Raw genomic sequence first — 18,670 nt, forward strand, 5'->3', positions numbered from 1 at the left:
GTAAACTCTCTTTTTATCCCTGATTTTCTTCAGAATCCCCCTGTTTAACCAAGCTGGTTGTCTTCCCCGCCGGCTTGCCTTTCGGCACACCGGTACGGCCTGTTCCTGTGCTCTCAAAACTTCCTGCTTGAAGCACATCCATCCCTCCTGAACCCCCTTGTTTTCAAGGGTTGTTTCCCAGGGTATGCTCTGGACTAGACTTCTGAATAGGTCAAAATCTGCCCTCCGGAAGTCCAGTGTAGAGGTTTTATTGTTGGCTCGCCTGGAATCTCTGAGTATTGAAAATTCTATTATTTCATGGTCACTATTTCCCAGGCAGCCTTCAACCACTACATCTCCCACCAGCCCCTCTCTGTTTGTAAACAGCAGGTCTAGCGGGGCCTTACCCCTGGTAGGTTCATTTACCAGCTGATGAAGGAAATTGTCCTCTATACACTCCAGGAACCTCTTAGACTGCCTCTTCTCTGCAGTATTGAGCTCCCAGCAGATATCCGGCAGGTTAAAGTCACCCACAAGGACAAGGGCTGACGATTTCGAGACATCCGTCAGCTGCTTGTAGAATAATTCATCCCCTTCATCATCCTGGTAGGGCGGTCTGTAACAGACACCTATGATGATGTCGGCCTTGTTGGCCTTCCCCCTGATTCTGGTCAACAGGCACTCAACCTTATCATTGCTGACCTCAAGTTCAAAAGAGTCAAGAGACTCTCTAACATATAAAGCCACCCCTCCACCTCTCCTACCCTGCCTGTTCTTTCTGAAGAACTTGTAGCCTTCCATAGCAGCACTCCAGTCATGCGAGTCATCCCACCACGTTTCTGTGATGGCGACTACATCATAGCCTTCGTGACATGAAGAATTCCAATAAGGAATGGTCAGAGGCTCTTTTCTGGAGCAGGAACAATTATCTGAACCCACAGAGAATGGGGAAGAACTGATTAGGGAACAGTACTTCAGAAAGTCATCTGGGATTGTATTAGATCATAAACCAAACATAACAACAACATGTTGTTGCATAAAAAGTCACCATTACAATGGGATGCATAAATGCAGTATAATGCAAAGCAGTCTTTCTGCTATCCTTATGTTTGGGCAAGGTCTCAGCTGGAGTTTTGTTTTATTTCACCACCTCACTGCAACACTAACTGGGACAGGAGTGGAGAGTGGAGAGAAAAAAGTACAATCAAACATCAAAGAGAACACATATGAAATATATTGAAATTGGAGAGACTGAGAAAAACCCAAAAATAAGTTAGTGTAAAAAAATTATTCTAGTAGCATGGATGAGGAAAAAGGAAGAAGCACAGTGAGGACATGAAATCTCACTTGAAGAAATATTTAAAAGCAAGCAAAGCACTATCAGTCCTCTTCTGGATGTTTCAGCCATGCTTCTTCCAGCTTATTTTGCTGGCAAAGCACAAGGGAGAAGAGCTGATGGAGGTGTTACATCAGCTTTTGAAATTACTAACCTTCTGCTGGTGCATAAAATATTTTCTCCTTACTAAATCAATAAAGATGACAAATCAAGAAGAAAAACTTGATTTTCTTCCAACAGTGTATTACGAAAGAGAGAGAAGCAATAAGCAGAAAAAAAATCAGTTCTAAAATATTGATACACAATGGTTTTAGAAGAGGTTTCCCCCACTTACCACTTGCAGATACTGCCTTGCAAATACATAAAGAAAGGCTCCTCGTCAGTATTCAAGGACATGGCTGTACAACCTTAGTTGCAAATACAGCAGACATTTTAAAACTTCTTCCCTTTGGGCATCTAGCATGTTTTAGATTGCTTGATTTCCTATTTAACAAAGATTTGTGCATTTTCATTTACCGCCTTTTTTCATCTAAATGCTGTCTGACATAAATCCAAGGTAAATGCTTGTCTACTCAAATGACAAAACATTTCACAACAACCCACGTAAAATGTATATATTCTATGTGGAAGCCTCAGCTACTGGAACAGGCAGTACAGGCAAACCTGAATTAGCATTTTCAGTTTTGTAACATATTGCTGAGAAATTTCAGAGTGCTAGTACAAAAACCCTACTATTTCTGAAGTGTGATATATTATCTTAGTGCAATTAAAAAAGAAAATATAAATAATTTGAAAGTAATTCCCTGGAGAACAGGAAAGTCTCTACAGATCATATATGTTTTACTATCATTATAACAAACAAAGTCTTGCTTCCTGTAAAAATGTGATTAAGTCTAGACAAGAAAGCAGCCTGGCATTGTACAGGAGTCAGTAAAACAGTATTTTTAGAGTCCTTTAATGGCTGCTTCTTTTCTTTTATTGTTAAAGACATGAAAACACTCTCCATGAAGCACTGTGTAAGCATCCAATGATTTTCATTTAAGTGGCAAATGATGTAACTGATTTATTGCCTTTAGATAGGTAAATGCTTACACAGATAAATACTAGGGCAGGAGGTATAATTACTGGGCACCAACATTATGTTTTAAGACAGAAAAATAATTCGTTCAGAATTTTCTTAAAGTATATTATTAGCAATTGGAATGTTCAAACACTTAATTGCACAGAAGGACCACAGGAGCATGTAACGAAGACATATGAGAAGCCACTCATCCAGCCTTTTCCATGGAAAAAGTATCATTTTTATTCAGAAGCCATCTACACCACGCTGATTGGCTACATAAGTATCTCTGCAGCTGCAAAACACAATATATTAGATGTCTAATAATTCCCGATGGGAAGGTCTTCTCTCAAACATTTTCCTTTTACATATGAGGTGTTCTGTGATCAGACTTTGGAATTCCCTCAATTCCTTTCCAAAGTCTGATTAAAAGAGCAGGAATCTTTAAACTGCCTAAACTTTGAAAGAGCCTTCAGAAAAACCAGAGGCTGTGGAAGAATCCCAAGAATCATTTCAAATTCCCAAGTGTTAGGGCACTAGTTCCTCAAATCCTATTTAACACAAACATACAAACTGTCTTGGTGATTCAATGATCAAAAGCATGAAGGAACTGATGATGAAAAGAAGGCACAAGTTGTTCACAGATGAAACATCAGACAAGTTACCAAAGACTGAAGACAGGATCTCATGGAGCACAGTGTAAGAAGCAATGTAGGGATGTGTTACAGCAAATGGACTGAGGGAAAGAATATAGACAAAGAATATAGACAATGTGTAGCAGTCAATACACTAAAAATGGGAAGGTAAGTAACAATCCTCATCTAAAAGGAATGAAAACCTACATGTAGGAGAAAGCAAATAAATCCTGATAAACAGGAGAAGATAAAGGTGCAGTGGCCTCTAAGTCAGCAAGCTTAGATCACTGCATCAATAGTTTCATGTGCTTTGCCATTTACATATTTTATAAATAATAGTCAAATCAAGAAGAAAGAATGTGAATAAGCAATCTTGAGGGGTTTTTGGCTCAATTTCGGTATTTCAGTAAAATATTTAAAGTTTGATAAAATGGGTCAGGGCCTCGCTTTCAAATAACCCTTCCTCCAGTTGACTTTCACATTGCTAAAAATTTTCCTCTAAAAATGAAATAGAGACATCCCCTCTATGGCAGGATATTTTATGTATGCCAAAAATAAAAACTCTATTATTAAAGAATTTATAGTCTGAAAAAGTAAGGTCAAAGAAGCAATCAAGAACCTGGACGTAGCACATTATGAAGAAGTTTTAAAAGGCATACAATAATTCAACTTGGTAACTCAAAAGCTGAATTTCACCAATATATTGTGTTAGTTGGAAAAACAAATAGCAGGACTGACAAAATATAGAGTAGTCAAATTTCAAGAACAAAATTAAATCTCCTACATAATTTTCAGGACAGCCTTTTAATATTAAATTGTTCGAAAACTGACCCAACTATGTAAGTATTGAAAAGTTATTGAAACTGCTGTGTGAGAGCAGCATTTGCTAAGACTGTCAGACTGACAGCATGAATGCTGTGATGCTCTTTGCATCCACAAAGTAGAACAGCATAAACAATCTTGTATGTAACTTGACAGTACTACCTATTTTAAGTTTGACCATTAAGGACAGGATCAACTGCAATCACAGATGAGATCTGCAGGATTACTTATGGTTTAATAAGGAAATGACACTTCTTTCCTCTCCCTAATGAATACCTGAGGGTCAGGTATGTGTGTGGGAACAGCACTGAGAATTACCATGATAACTTGTTACAACAGAGTTTACAAAAAGAACATTAACAATTTTAGAAATCGAAATAACTTGGACAGATTTTTAGTCCTCTAATCACTTTCATTTTATGCACAGTACTGTTAATACAAACAGTACCCAAAATTTAACTGCCTCTGACTGTTCTCACTGCAGTTACTTGCAGTTTCTCAGCCTCTGCAATCACATGAAATTTTCACACAGTAAACCCAGTTACTTCAGCATTAAACAGCTAGCTCCACCTAGTGTTGCTTGTGACCTATTCCAACAGGCATTGAAAAGCAGGGAGTCAGTCATAACATGTAACTGTACAGTTACTTCTGCTTGCTGCTTTGGAAAAGCAGTCCCTCATCCACCTCACACACAGAATTGACACCCCTGAGCTTCGTTTTCACCAACTACAAATAGTTCTCAAGGCCTCCCACTTCTAAAAATATGCCATCTTCCTTTACTGGTTTCACTTTTGAAACAACAAAACACAGCTTTTAAAAAATCTCAGGGAGACAAAAGAAGGGTGCCAGAAGTCTTCTAGTAACTTACTTAGCAGCACATTTTGATTCCACTGATTGGGCAGTATTGCTTTTGCTGTGACAGACCCTTTCAGGCCCTGAAGTTATTTCTCAGAAAGACTGTCCTTCCAACATGGACTTGCTCGTCTGTTCTATTGCCTTCTCCTGGGGAATGGATATCTGTCTGGATATCGCTTCTATTTGCTATCTGTGAAGCTTTCAACCCAAGATGACTTCAGGTTGCATTTTCTCTACTTTGATTGAAGGACAAGCTCAGCTTTAGTCAGGGTTGTGGCAGAACTGGAATGCAGACAGGGCTGACTCACTAAGTTTGTATGAAACGAAGTTTCATTAAAAAGCAAGTTTTAAATTTCTCAAATGAAACTATTACCTGTACTCAGTTCACCAAAATACAAGTTGCAGTAACATTTAGCTCTTAGGATAACTTGATTTAGTATCTGCATGCCACAAGACGCTATTTTTTTTTTACTAACAACAACCTGTAAACTTGTATCTTAACCTTCTAAAAATCCTACTACCAAAGCTGTCAGCAGTAAGCAGATACAGCAGTTTTGAATGTTTCCTAATGGCTGAAGAGAATCAAAACTTTCTTGACACAGGAATAACTAGCAGAGATGAAGCCTACTGTTTTTGTCACAGAAAAACAAATCTTGTGCTGCTGTCCCCTGACACTGTATCCTCCCTGGTGTCCTCCATCTGGAATTTGTATTCCGGAGTCTGAAGAGTTTGCATCATTCTCCTCCAGGACCTGCTGAGGGTACTGACTACACCCTTTGTGTAGGCGCAGTGTCATAGGTGAAAGGGAAAACCTGAATCACTGAACCTGGTACCCTGCTGTCTCGAGAACCACTTCAGAAACTTACTCTGCAGGTCCTTAAAAGGTGTGGGACTCAGACTTCCAGGTTTTGTTTCAGAATGCACTCCTAAGAGCCAGAAATAATTTTCAAATTCTGAGCCTCATTTTATTCAGGCACATTGTCTTCTTGGGACAGCACTATTCCTCATCTCACAGTAGCTTACAGTAAGACAATTGATAAGCTCTATCTTGGGTTTTGTCATTATGCCTATAGGATTTTATGCAGTTCATTTTATAAATCTTTAGATAAATAAATAAATCTATTTAAACACAATGCACACTTACCTATAAGCATTAATGTAATCCTTTCTATGTTGTAGAAGAAAATCTTTCAGCTTTCCAATATGAGAAATCTAAATGAACAAAAATAATTGAAATTTCAGTCAGATAACTATTAATTTTATGTTTGAAGTTCAGTATTCTGCACTTCAAATATGAATTTGTAAAATTATTTATTCTGTAATAAAATGAAATAATAAAATTTATTCTTTTATACTAGCATTTTCACATTTTCCAAGCATCTAAAAGAGATGTGCAGTATGAAGGTTCCGCTCAGATTAAAAATAGTAAAAATACATGTCTTCTATCCAAAAAGCATAAACCAAACACTAAATATAACTACAATATTAACATTAAAAATATTAAATATGATAACACAAACCAGTATCTAAATTGTCAATCCAGAATTTAATGTACGCTTTGGAAATAAATTAATTTTGGAAGACTAAACTCTTTACTGATGAGATAAATATTCAAGTTATTACAACTCATAGGCCAAAGGTGCCATCCCTCTCCTTTCTAATTTTGCCCTAATACAGTGACCAGTTTGTGCCCAAACTGAAGTAGCATCTCTATCATCTCACAGTCATTACTAAGTTTTGCCAAAACACACGTCCCAGTCAAATTTCTGCTTCTGGATTTCCACCTCACTGTGGATAACTTTTAAAATAAATCACTTTATTTTCTTTATAAAGAAATCTTTACAAAGATCCTTTGCAAAGAAGAAAGAAAAGAAAAATCTGATGAACTTTTGCAAACTTTAGTCTGATTTAAAGATTTTGTGTAGCATAAGATGCTGCTTATTTTGGAAAATAGAGGAACTACAGAAACGTGGCTTAATTTGTCAGAGAAATGAGATGGCTACCAATATGACTTCCCAGGCAAGTCTTGAAGAAGGCGTGATGAGGAGAAGGGAGGAGAATTTTATACATTAATGGTATATATTTTCAGAGGGATCCAGGGGGAACCTTTTTAAAGCATATTCTTAAATATTCATTAATAATTCAGTGTAAAAAAAAGCATACAGGGAATTTTACATAACAAAAGTTGGTTTAGTTTACAAATGCAATAAATGTGGTTTACTCAACATATCTGGGAAAAAGCATCAAAAGCTGTTCAACTCCTAAAATCCTATTTTCATGCAAATGGTTCTTGTAATTAAACAAACAAAAAAACCACAGAGAAAGAACACAGAATAGTTTGGATAAATAGAAGATTAATTCCTCCAAATACTTTTTTTCAAAAGATCAGCAGCTTTTTGAAAAAATAGGGAAAAAAAAGTAGTTATAAGACCACAGTGATATGTACAACTCAAATGTTTCCGCATGCAAATAAAAATGCGTCCATTTCCCTATTATTATTTGCTCTGTTTCATTTTTACTATAACTCATTATATTGGAGAACCATTTCCCCAGTTTTTCATGTTTAAAGTTTTCTGTGTGATTAACAGCTCAGGGAATTTCATCGCATTCACAGAAAACTGAGTTCTGTCAGTACCCCCAGCAGATCCAAAGTTTCCTAAAGTGCATTAGCACCATCGTGCACAGTAAGAAGGGAAACACTGCAGTCACTGCAAGTCCAGTGAGGCGCACAAAGTCAGTTAAACCATCCTGCAGATGTTTCTTGTCATTGCCACTTGAACTCATTACTTGTACAGTAATCTCTTCCTCAGCTCAGACTTGGTATGTCATCAAATTTGCTGAACAGGTAAATTACGCTTGATTATGAAAGCAAAACATTTAAAACAGTCATACAGAGTTTCAGTGGAACAAAGATACTTAATAGGCAGAAAGACAGTACTACAGAAAACAAAACAAATGTAAAATAAGAAACATGTTCAAAACATTAATATGTGAACAAATACTAAACTACAAAATGGATTAGCAAAATTTTGTAAGCAATAAATCTTAATATTACTGCAATAGCTACAATTTAGGAGTGATTAACAAGCAGAAAGAATCAGAATGACAAGCAAGAACACTGTCTTACAGTAATTAATTCATCTAGCCACAAAGAGCATTCTATTTAGGCTAAAATTGTCATCGTGCGTTTGAATTGCACTGACCCCACTTTGCCTCTCCTCCATTTGTAAAGCTATTTTCATGAATTTAGAATGACACCATTATGCCCATACTCACACCAAGCTCTTAGTTCCCAAGATTTGCATCAGAAGTGAGACTTCTTGTTCTACTTTCCCTCAAATTCTAACAACGTCTTCTGAGATCCTGCACTGCTAATATTTCTCTTTTGCCTCTTTTTACAGTGTACTACTGGAATAGCTTTGAATTCAATTTGTCATTACCACATTAACAAAATGAAACAATTTTTATGAAAAAGAAGATCTCACTAGCATTAATGTGAATTTTATCCAAATAAAAAGATTGGGGTTTTTTGCATGATGCTCAATCTTCTGCAGATACAAAATATCTCTTATTATACAAATATAAATCTTGAAGATATCTCCAGGGTCATCAAGCTGCAATTATTCTGGCGTTATCTGAGGCACACCATACACTCTTTACAAAGTTATCAAGCTCCAGCCTAAAGGTAGTAATGGCTTCTCCCTATTACAACTGAATGGTTTTATTAGAATACTACTGTTTGTATTACAAATAAGGACTGTCTAATTTCCAGGGTTTATTGATTACCAACTTTTATTCATCCGTTCTTGCTTCAAAACAGTCCTTTCCCTTAAAAGCTCTGATTCCCTGTACGTGTGATTGACTTTACTGTCAATAACTATCTTTCTCTAACTTCTGTACCACAGACAACTGACCCCAACCTTTTAGTTTCTTTTCAGGAAACAGTTTTGGAGTTGCCTAACCCACAGCTTTCCTTTGCATTTATTTCAGTTTGCATCCATCCTGTTCCAATGCAGATGATTAGAAAGGCATTCACTGGCATTAGTTACTTTGTAACTCAGCTGGAAATAGCTTTTCTTCCACCATTTCCATTTATTACATTCAAGCTTATTCTTTGTTTAGGTCTCCAAATACATACTCTTGAATTTCTTTCTTCTCCTCAGAGTTCCAAGACCCCAAAGTCATTCAGTACTTGCTGTAACATATCACATTCCTCCCTCTCAGCATTCCCACATAAGTCAATTTTACCCGTCTTTCTTACTCTGGGACTGGTTTTTAGACTCATCTTGCTCTTGTTTTAGGGAATGAAAAAAATAATTCCCCCATTGCCTCTCTTCAGTCCAACACTTCTTTCACTGCAGAAGAATCGCTTCTGCTTATTCATCTCATTCCATTAATACTTCCTCTGGTAATTTCCTATAGACTTACTGCTGGCACTTTATCAGATACTTTACCATCAGACTCCAGGTCATTTTAACCAAGGAAAAGCAGATTTTCTTAAAGCATCAAGTTGGTTGAACACATTCTATTTTTAGTAAGATAGCAAATCATACTTCATTGTATCTTTGTTTTCTATTTGTCTTTTTCACCTTAAAATATTTTCTGCATCCTGGACCACTTCTGAGTTAGGTCCTGCTGATGCCATTATCAGTTTCCCTTTGCTGACCTAATTAAAGGCATTAAATTGGCTTCCCTCTGATCAAATGGTACCATCTCCAATTTATTACCATTAAAAATATCTGACATGAGAACCTGGTATTTCTCAAATACACTGTGTCTAAGCTCACTCCAAAGACTACCTGATAACCACAATTTGGCTGCAATAAAGTTCTGAAATGTTCCAATTTCCAATTCCGTGCTCTGGTTCCCAGTACATATATTGCTTTTACCTTGCTGGTCTATAGTTTTTTCCTTATTAATTTAGTCTTGAGTCCAGGCTTAAACTATTTTTGATCTATACTCCAGTTGCATGATAAATCCACCTTTTTTTTGCTAATTCTCTTTTTATTAAAATATCCAAAGAATATTTTAACTTTCAGAGAGTCTTAATACCATTAGATAACTTTGTGAATTTAGCTAAACCTGACTTTATAATAAAGTCTTCTCTTTTGTGACAGTTTTCTTGCCCAGTCTCTCTTTTTCCCTCTGCTTTTCACTGCCTCTGGGATAATTTTTTGTTATCTTCTCTAATTAATCTTTCAAGTAGATCTAGACAAATTTTAAATCCCACTTGCATTTCAGCACATCTATTTTTTGTCACTCCATTTACCCATCCATCATAACTACAACTTGCTATTTGCTGTACATGCATGTTTTCAAAACATTTATACCACTAGCTGACACACCCATCAAAAGGATAGATAACAGCAATTTGAAGAAGCAGCACAAACACATTTCAGTACTGGCCTCTTGTCATTCTTTGCATCTTGAAAATAGTTTTCTTCTTTTCTGAATGTCTGGAGCCAAGAAAAGCCTCTCGTTCAACCTCGAAATAAAGAAATTATTTCCCTTTTTTCCCCTGAAGGGATAGGAGGGCTTAGAGAAAGGTCCTTCATAGTTGCAACACTCTTGTATTACAACTAAACTTACTTTAGAGAGAACACAACTGAATTTCCAGATAACTGACATTTTTATGAAAATTAGGGGAATAAAAAAACCTTTCCTCACAATATTGCCAGCACCAGTTATATCATTATAGCAACAGCATCTTCTTGAGCTCCTGCTCACTATCAGAATACGGAAGGTTACCTTGCCTTCTGACAATGAAGACCAGTTAGGAAACTCCAGCCTCTTCTCATTCCTCCTGGCACTCCTCTTGAGGGTCAACATCGCACCCCAAAACACTGAAATTACTTTTTTAAGATTACTGTTCCAGAACTGGGGCTTACAGTGCTTAAACCCAAATAGAAAGAATCGGTTTCTTTCATTTCAGCTCCACAAATACGTGCATCACCAGAAGGGAGAGCAGACCCTGAATAGCACCAGTAGGGAACTTCCTACAAGATGCCTCTGCCATGTATGAAGGTGTATTTAACTACAACTTACAAAATTCAACGTGATAACCTCCTAAGATCAGGTACCAAATCTGGAAACTCCAGGTGTTATTTAAAAACTCCCAAGTGTAGTTCCGATCATGAAAGCCCAATTGATTCTCTACAGTGAAGCAGTAGCAGGTTTCCACTCCGTGGCAACAAAAGCCTCAGCATTATGCAAGTGAAAACGACTATAAATTCACATTAAAGCCTGTAACATGACATTTTAAAAGTTACCTTAGGTTTCAGTTTGTAAGCTATCTCTTTAATACATATATCTGTGTTTTGTTGTCTCTATAGATTTTTTAAACAACTCCTATGAAAACATAAAGGCAAATATTGCATCTAATGCAGGTCTGACACAAAAGGAAGCCTTGAATGGCTGCCATCTGCTACCACAGGTGGCATGCACAGCTCTATTTATACTTGGGGCCTGTGCTAGAAATGGTAGATGTTCCCCTATTTAGAGATTTTTCTAATGATTTCGGAGCAGGCTGTGTTATTAAATAAGATGAGAAAGAGGAAAGCATTCCCTCCAAAGCAGCATCTTGAAGAGACACACGGATTTTAGAATGAAGCCGCTGACTACACTTCCTTCAGTCTCTTCGCAATACATACAGCATTTCTTTCCACTCCCAACAAAGAATTGATCACTCATGAAACAGTAGGTTCCAATTTGCATACGCTTAACCCACTGCAAGAAGCAGCAGCATTGTTTACGATTAAAATGATTGGAGTAGGTTCCCGTGACATATTGTAGAGGGAATTCAACCGTGCTGAATAGTCATTTCCATTGAACAAATATAGCATTTTATCAAATCTACTCCTCCATCAGAACAATAAGCAGCTATTTCCTGCCATCTAAAACTGACTGCTACACTTCGTGCTATATTGACGCTCTGAATTTTTTAAAAGGTGCACTTTGTTGAAGGAAACTTTAAAAATACTCAAAATCAAAACATAATAGAAAGGCTTTTGTAAAAGTCATGAGAGACAGGGTATTTACTGTTGATTCAGCAACACTGAAAAGCACTGCTCGCTGAAGTTTCTTATTAACCCTAAAAAGGAAAATAAAAAATAAAAAGCCTAAACAAAATTTCACATTTTTCAGTATGTTTGAAAAGCTTTATCTCCAATGTCTTACCTAAATATATTCTATTTACAGATTCATGGGTAGGTGACTATATTCTACAATTCCTTCAAAAAAATTGAAAAATTTAAATTGTTATAATATGAATATCTAGATGCCTATCATGTTTTCAGTTCCAAACATATAGTCAACTCAAACATACTCACTGCTTATTTCAGAAGAAATTCAGAATTCAAATAAGGTGGCAGACGATGTACAGGGACTACATGTTTCTGACAAAAAAAGTACAGTCTCAGTACTGGGAGATACAGTAATTGCTGTAAGAATACAAACTTGTTTTTCCAGTGTCTAAACCATATTAACAAAAAAACCCAAACAAACAAAACAAAACCAAGAAAACAAAAAAAAACAAAATAAAACCAAACCAAAAAAAACAACCACCAGATGAAATTTTCCATGGTTATTGCATGTAATGAAGGCAAAGGTTTTCAGAAATCTGGAATAAACCCCAAACAGAATAGACACTATAAACACAATTCATAATAAACACATTTTAAAATTAAGAGCTTGGGGTTTTGCCTAAACTATTATAAGTGGGAAAAACTAGTCAGAAAACGTTTGATGCAGAAATTACTCCTATAGAGAAGTTTTCCAGTACAAACTACCTTTGATTAGATAGAATTATGAACTTTTTAAAAATATGAGAGGCCAGGTTCCACACAGCTTCCTTCTAGGTTATGTTTTAAGCACTGTCAGCCCATGGAACCAATTGCTGTGAACAGACGAGATTTTTGTTTTCAAAATACTGTTACATGGATTCTACATTTTAGAAATTGGAACCTTCAAAGGATGAAATTATATAATTCCCTGATCCAATAACATGCAACAGAGATTAAACCAATTAAATTAAACCAAAGTTTAAATCATGAGCTGAAGCTCTGAATTTAAAAGCGCGAAGACTTTGAAGTTCTTTAGAGGGGTTTGGCTGGTGACTCCCCAGCAGGCCATGAGGTGGTGCTGTCCCCCCAGAATTCGCGGCAGGGGCTCATTTGCTGCCTCCAAATGTCAACCCGCCAGTTTTCGGCTGATTTGTCTCTTGAGGGGATACATTTGGTTTAGGTTTCCCCAGCAAACGTGAAAGTTTCTAAAATAGGTCACGCAGATCAATTGCTCTGGTAATCCGAGACCCAAAAGAGCAAATAATATCTAAACTGTGGCGTGGGGGTGGCCCGGAGCTGGAAGCGGGGAGCAGGAGGCGAGGAGACAGCCAGCCTGGCTACCCCTAATCTCAGGAAAATTGTGACTTTGTTCAGTTTCTGCTTTACATCACCATATACCTTAGAGCAGCAGCAAAGGGCAGGGAAACATTTTAATTGCACTTTATTAGTAGTCTTCCATTCAGAGCAAAGGAATTAACCAAGAATGAGGGGGGTCATATTAATAAAATGTGTGGTACATGGGGTAAGAACATTCAAAACTGAATTAAATGAAATATTATCAGTATTTTTTCTGACTTTTTTATTTTTTTTTTAAATGAAACAAAATTTTAAGGAATCATTGTAAAAGTTTGCATTAGCTGTTGTGGAATACTGGAAGTTAAAACCCATCTGAAGAATACCACAGGCAGTATTCTGTGCCCAGTAACAAATTGATTAAGAAACCTCTAAACTGCAGTAAGAAGCAAAGCCAATTTCCTGGCACCTGGTCTGGAGCAGAAAACACATTATTTTGCTTAATATCAAACTGTCAAAAAGGAAGAAGTAAAATAGCACTGTCTTGTACACTATATTAAAAAAAACAGTTGGCTCTAAACAGATTTTTTTTTCCTTAACATATTTTTATATATACTGCCTTTGTTTCAAAAATTTTCTTACTGATTTATGCTACCATTAGTTCACACCGAAATACTTTGACTCTAAAGTGCACTTCAGATCTGCATTTGGTTATTTTTCTTTTTTATTCATTGTTTATTATACAAAATGGAAAATTTTGTAGTAAATAACTCACTAGCAGCCTAAAAGATTCACCTTACTATGCTTTCCTTAAAAGTAATCCAGAGTTGGTATAAAATTTGGTCAAATGCACAATGAAGAGATTATTCTTGTAATTTTGTGACACAACTGCAAACATTTTTTGTTCAAGGCTCTTCTAAAAAGAGTGACACAAAATAAAGATCTAAGAGCTCAACTTTCCAGTTCCCCCACTGATCATAAAAAAGACTGAAAGTACCTGGTATTATTACTGGATGAAGGTTTTACTGGGGTATTATTTAGAGATGAGGTTGCTGCATGTTTTAAAAATGTGCATGGTACCTACAGCAAACTCCAACTGTACAGAAAAATTACTTTGAAGTCACTGATCTTTTTTTTTAAGAGTGAAATTATCACAAAATATATTGTACATTCTTTAAACCATTTTAATGCTGTGTACTTCAAGCATTTATAAATAGAGGAAAAAAACATTATTTTATAGGATAATTACTTATAAACAACAAATTTCAACTCTGAACTAGAAAAAATGCAAATGCACATAAAATTTAAGACAGAGGTCTGAGTTAACTTTCCCCGGTTTTCTTACATCTTATGGGAACATACTGGTTTGATACCATCACATAGAGAACCACATCTAAATATTCTGAAAATAGTCTGTAGAGTCAACAGGAACATAAGGTTACCTCCTGAAAAAATTAACAGTAGGCTTTCTACAATATAACATCATGGTAAATGGTTTTAGTAACCAGTTTTCATTTATTCTCCATGGTAACAAATACTTTCAATTAAAAGAAAAAAATCCACAACATCTGACTTTAATAAAACTTACTATTTCTCTTTTTCTTGTTTATTGTCCAATTCTAAACATAACTTTAACATTTATATTTTTACATGGACATTGAAAACCTCACTGACTAAAATATAAACCCCACAACAATTGTGCGGAATGTTTTGGTTGAGAGAGAAAAAGAAATTGGTCAAAAGACGTATTTGCAATAATTGGCCTTTACCATTGCTGTTCAAAATGCTCCATTTACAAGCTTTCAGTAACTGCATTTAACGTCATGTTTTTCTGTAAGCAGTATTTTTCTTGTCCCTTGTTCTCACAGTCTGAACTCATTTAGTATGTTTTCTGGACTCAAAGATGTTTTACAACATCATAAAGAGAGATTTCCAGTCTCATTTAACAGATACAAAAGTAATAAAAGGTTACTCCTTCTGCCCATCACTATGAAATTCAGAATCCAAGTTTTTGCAGCACAATTCAGAGCTGCATGTACTTCACTTCGGGACTAAGGTGAATCTGCTTCAGCATAAGCCATCAGAGGCCGCTGGAGCAGCTGAGCCAGTGGCAGGAGCTGTGCCGCCACTGCCGTGCTCCGCTGGAGCTGCGGCCCGAGCAGAGCCTCCCTTACGGTGCTCCGTCAGGCCATTCCCATTCCAAGTTCTATATCTTTGGTGTATTTACACTCATGCACCTCTACACTGACAGAGCACAAACTGTCACAACACTTGCTCTGTCTGAAAATCCTACCACCCTGTCATATATGATTCAGAGGGACAAGCACCATTCTGTTTTGGTGCCCAAGTATTTTTCTGGATTTTCATCATCAGTACAACAATGTTCTTAGTGCAAAAAATCCTTTTATATGTCTCAACATCTTCATTTGTATTACGCACATTGAACATTGCTCTAGCACTTATACCAAATAAGTTTTTCCCCCACAAAAACACTGGACCGGACCAAGAAAACGTCCAGTCAGAAATCAGATGTTTATGAACACTTATGTAAAATACATGTAGAGATCAGGCACAAAAGCAGTAAATAAATATACTGGAAATAAACTAATTCTGTACACATTAAGATTCTAATCCAAGTGCTGAATGGTATCTGCAGAAAAATTAAGACGAAGAGCCCTTTTTGCCCCCTCTTCTCAAGTAACAGGAAACCAAGACCGGGATCCTCTGCTCTAAATGGTAGGGACTTACTGGGCCCTGTAAGGTAACTGTAATTCCTTAGCTGATGCGGAGTGACGCACTGATAGAGGCTGTTCACATCCTCAGTAAATCCAGAGTTTCTCAACCAGGCACATGGATCTCCTCTGTGCCACCTCTCTTCAAATGGCCTGCTTTGCTCCCTTTTCTGAGCAAGCCACTACTCCTCTGTTAGAGCACCTAGGAAGTAGAATTATGCAAAAAAATTCCTCCTCCATACCTGGGGATTGACTGGTCCTTATAACAGCAAACTGAGGCGAGGAAAAAAATTATAGCAAAGGATAGTCCTTTCAATAGGACCAGACAGGGATATTAACAGTCTGAAATCCAGTCTTATAATATTATCCAGTTCCGTTCACCCTGTCACTTTCTAAGAAATAGAAGTTTCTTATACAACGGTAAATAAGGCAAATTATGACAGGTTCTTAACTCTACAGCAAGGGCAAGAAGTTTAGCAGAGCAGAAGTGGGACTAAAAGCATCACAGAACAAAAGTACCTTACTCTCTCCCCACGCCAGAATCTTCTGACATGACCAAAGTGCAAGAGAATAATCCCTTCCTTATAGAGCACATAACCCTTTCATATTTCCATTAAATTAACTACCAAATGACCATTAGCTTCCCAAGGTACCATATGAAGTGTCTGGAAAAAATCTCTGGACTCCAGAATTAGTTCATCACAAGATGCTATTCATGCTGGTTTGGATCTGCCCTGGGGTACTTGCCAGCTGGTTTGCCTGTGAAAAAAAATGCCCCTACAATGGGGGAGAGTAGTTCCTACTTGAAAAAAATCCAGTAGGTAGTCACATAGGAATTTCTCACAAGAAAGTGTTTGCTGAATTTATGAGAAGGAAGCTTTAGCTGTAATTAAAAGGGAAATCAATGCTGTTCTTTTGCATCTGAGTAACGCTGACAATATAAAAGTATATTTTTAATCACTGAAAATAGAAACTCCTGACAAGATTTCAAGTTGTGAAGTAAAGCACTTTTGCTTTCTCACTTTTTCTCAGCCATGAATCTCAGTAAGATTTTTTAAATGTCCACTTCCTGTAATTTTGGTAATTTTAGAGTATAATTATTTTTACATTTTTATGATGCCTTTGGGGTATCATTACAAATATTTTTTAAGCATTTAAACTTACAAAAATAAAATTAAGTAATAGTTTCTCTTAAGGAGAGACTGTCAGTCCTTTCTGAATAAACAATCCCTTTAAAGGCAATCTTGAGATTTATATCCGCTGTAACCATAGAAATTAATCTTGAGTTTAAACAAAATAGAGTAAAACATAATTTATTTAATGAAAATCAGAACAGTGCTATTGCAAATGAAAGTTGGGTTTGTTTTTTTATTTCAACCGACAGTTTTGTATGCAGTCTTAAGATTTTACTTGATGGGCTACTTCTTACAACTTAATCATATTCATTTAACCAATTTGAACAAAGCATTCAGATTCCTGAGTATTTTAATTTTACTTGATATAGATGTCAATCAGTTAAAAGAAAAAGAGTTAAGGACTCTGCAGGTTTAAAAAGCTGCAGTTAAATATACAAAACATTTTTAATGATAAGAGCAATCAGGAGAAACCGCTATGACATTGTGAGGTGAACAAGAATACAGCAGAAAAATTTTTGAGAGTTTCCAATGTAGAAAGCTTGGAAATAGCAGAGAAGAATAAAAAAGCACAAACTGAGAAACCGTTTCATTTGTCAGCATAGCTAAAAAAAATGACATGTTCAGAAAAATACAGTGGTTCCCATAGACTATTTACAAGTTTGCATGAAACACTCCAGCATACTGACCTTCAACAACAATCATAATGCATTAAGAACTTCAAGGTTTAAATAATTAAGTATTTATAGGTCACGTAAGTAAGAGTTAAAAGAGTTGTAGTATTTACTGCATTTTCAAAAAGCAAGGAAAAGAAGTTCACATGAGGAAACACTGGTATGCTTCACAATATAACATCAAAACAAAAGACAAAGTCCAAAACATAGAAAAAGCTTCACCTTACAATACATGGATATAGTTTCCTGTGGGAACATCTGTAACAGACACATAAATTTTACAGAAGTTGTGAAAAATATTGAAGTATACAGTAGAAGGAAACGTTATCAAAAGAAATACAACCTAATAGATAATTTCTCTGATTCCCTTATGTATTATGATGAACAGTTTCGTGGCACTTGCAGCTGTTACACTGGCTGTATATAAGGCCACCTTCTAAGCCTCCCTTGATCACATCAACACAAAATTATCAGACCATATAAGAAAAATAATAAAGTTCAGTCTTATTTACTATTAGGAAGCTAAACTCAGAACTCTGTATTCTAAACCCAATTATTCTGTCTATTATACCATGATATGTATATTACCAAAGAAGAGAAAGAAAGAAAATGAAATTGCTTAAAAGCCTGAAGTTTCCACTAAGACAGTAACTGTTCATAAGCCAGAGTACCACCTCTGAAGTCCTTGAGAGATATAAGCTTCTGGTCCCCTCTTCTTACCTCTCAGTATGTAAAGGAGAACAATCTCAGAGACTCAGCCAAACCAAGGCTCACATGGACATAACAAGCCTTGGCTTGTAATACAAATGGGGAAGAAGAGACTCAGGGAAGTGAACCTTGCAAGGCCATACATGACAACTCAAAACACAATTATCCACTCCTGTCTCCTGGGTAACTCACCTGTTTCCTGTAGTAGGCTGCCTCTCCCTACAATGAAACTCATTTCTGAAAGCACTGTATCTATCTCTAGAAAGTCTCAAATTTACAGGAACCCACAACTTCACATAGCAGGAGGCTTTTTGATGGTATGCACACACAGAAAGAAAATACACAATGTGTAAACACGGAGAGAACAGAGAGACAAACCAAA

General features: G+C 36.4%; 1 protein-coding gene across 1 annotated transcript in view; it reads right to left on the bottom strand.

Annotated features, from left to right (window-relative positions):
• Nucleotides 1-18,670, bottom strand: part of STX18 (syntaxin 18) — a 67,704-nt gene that overhangs the window by 25,715 nt on the left and 23,319 nt on the right. Inside the window, exon 2 of the mRNA XM_027896163.1 lies at nucleotides 5,832-5,899. Within this exon, the coding sequence (XP_027751964.1) occupies nucleotides 5,832-5,899 (68 nt within the window). The remainder of the gene's footprint in view (nucleotides 1-5,831; nucleotides 5,900-18,670) is intronic.

The sequence above is a fragment of the Empidonax traillii genome, unplaced genomic scaffold (assembly GCF_003031625.1).
Source record: "Empidonax traillii isolate 1590-97213 ecotype Southwest subspecies unplaced genomic scaffold, ASM303162v1 scaffold483:size1218004, whole genome shotgun sequence".
NCBI lineage: Eukaryota > Metazoa > Chordata > Aves > Passeriformes > Tyrannidae > Empidonax > Empidonax traillii.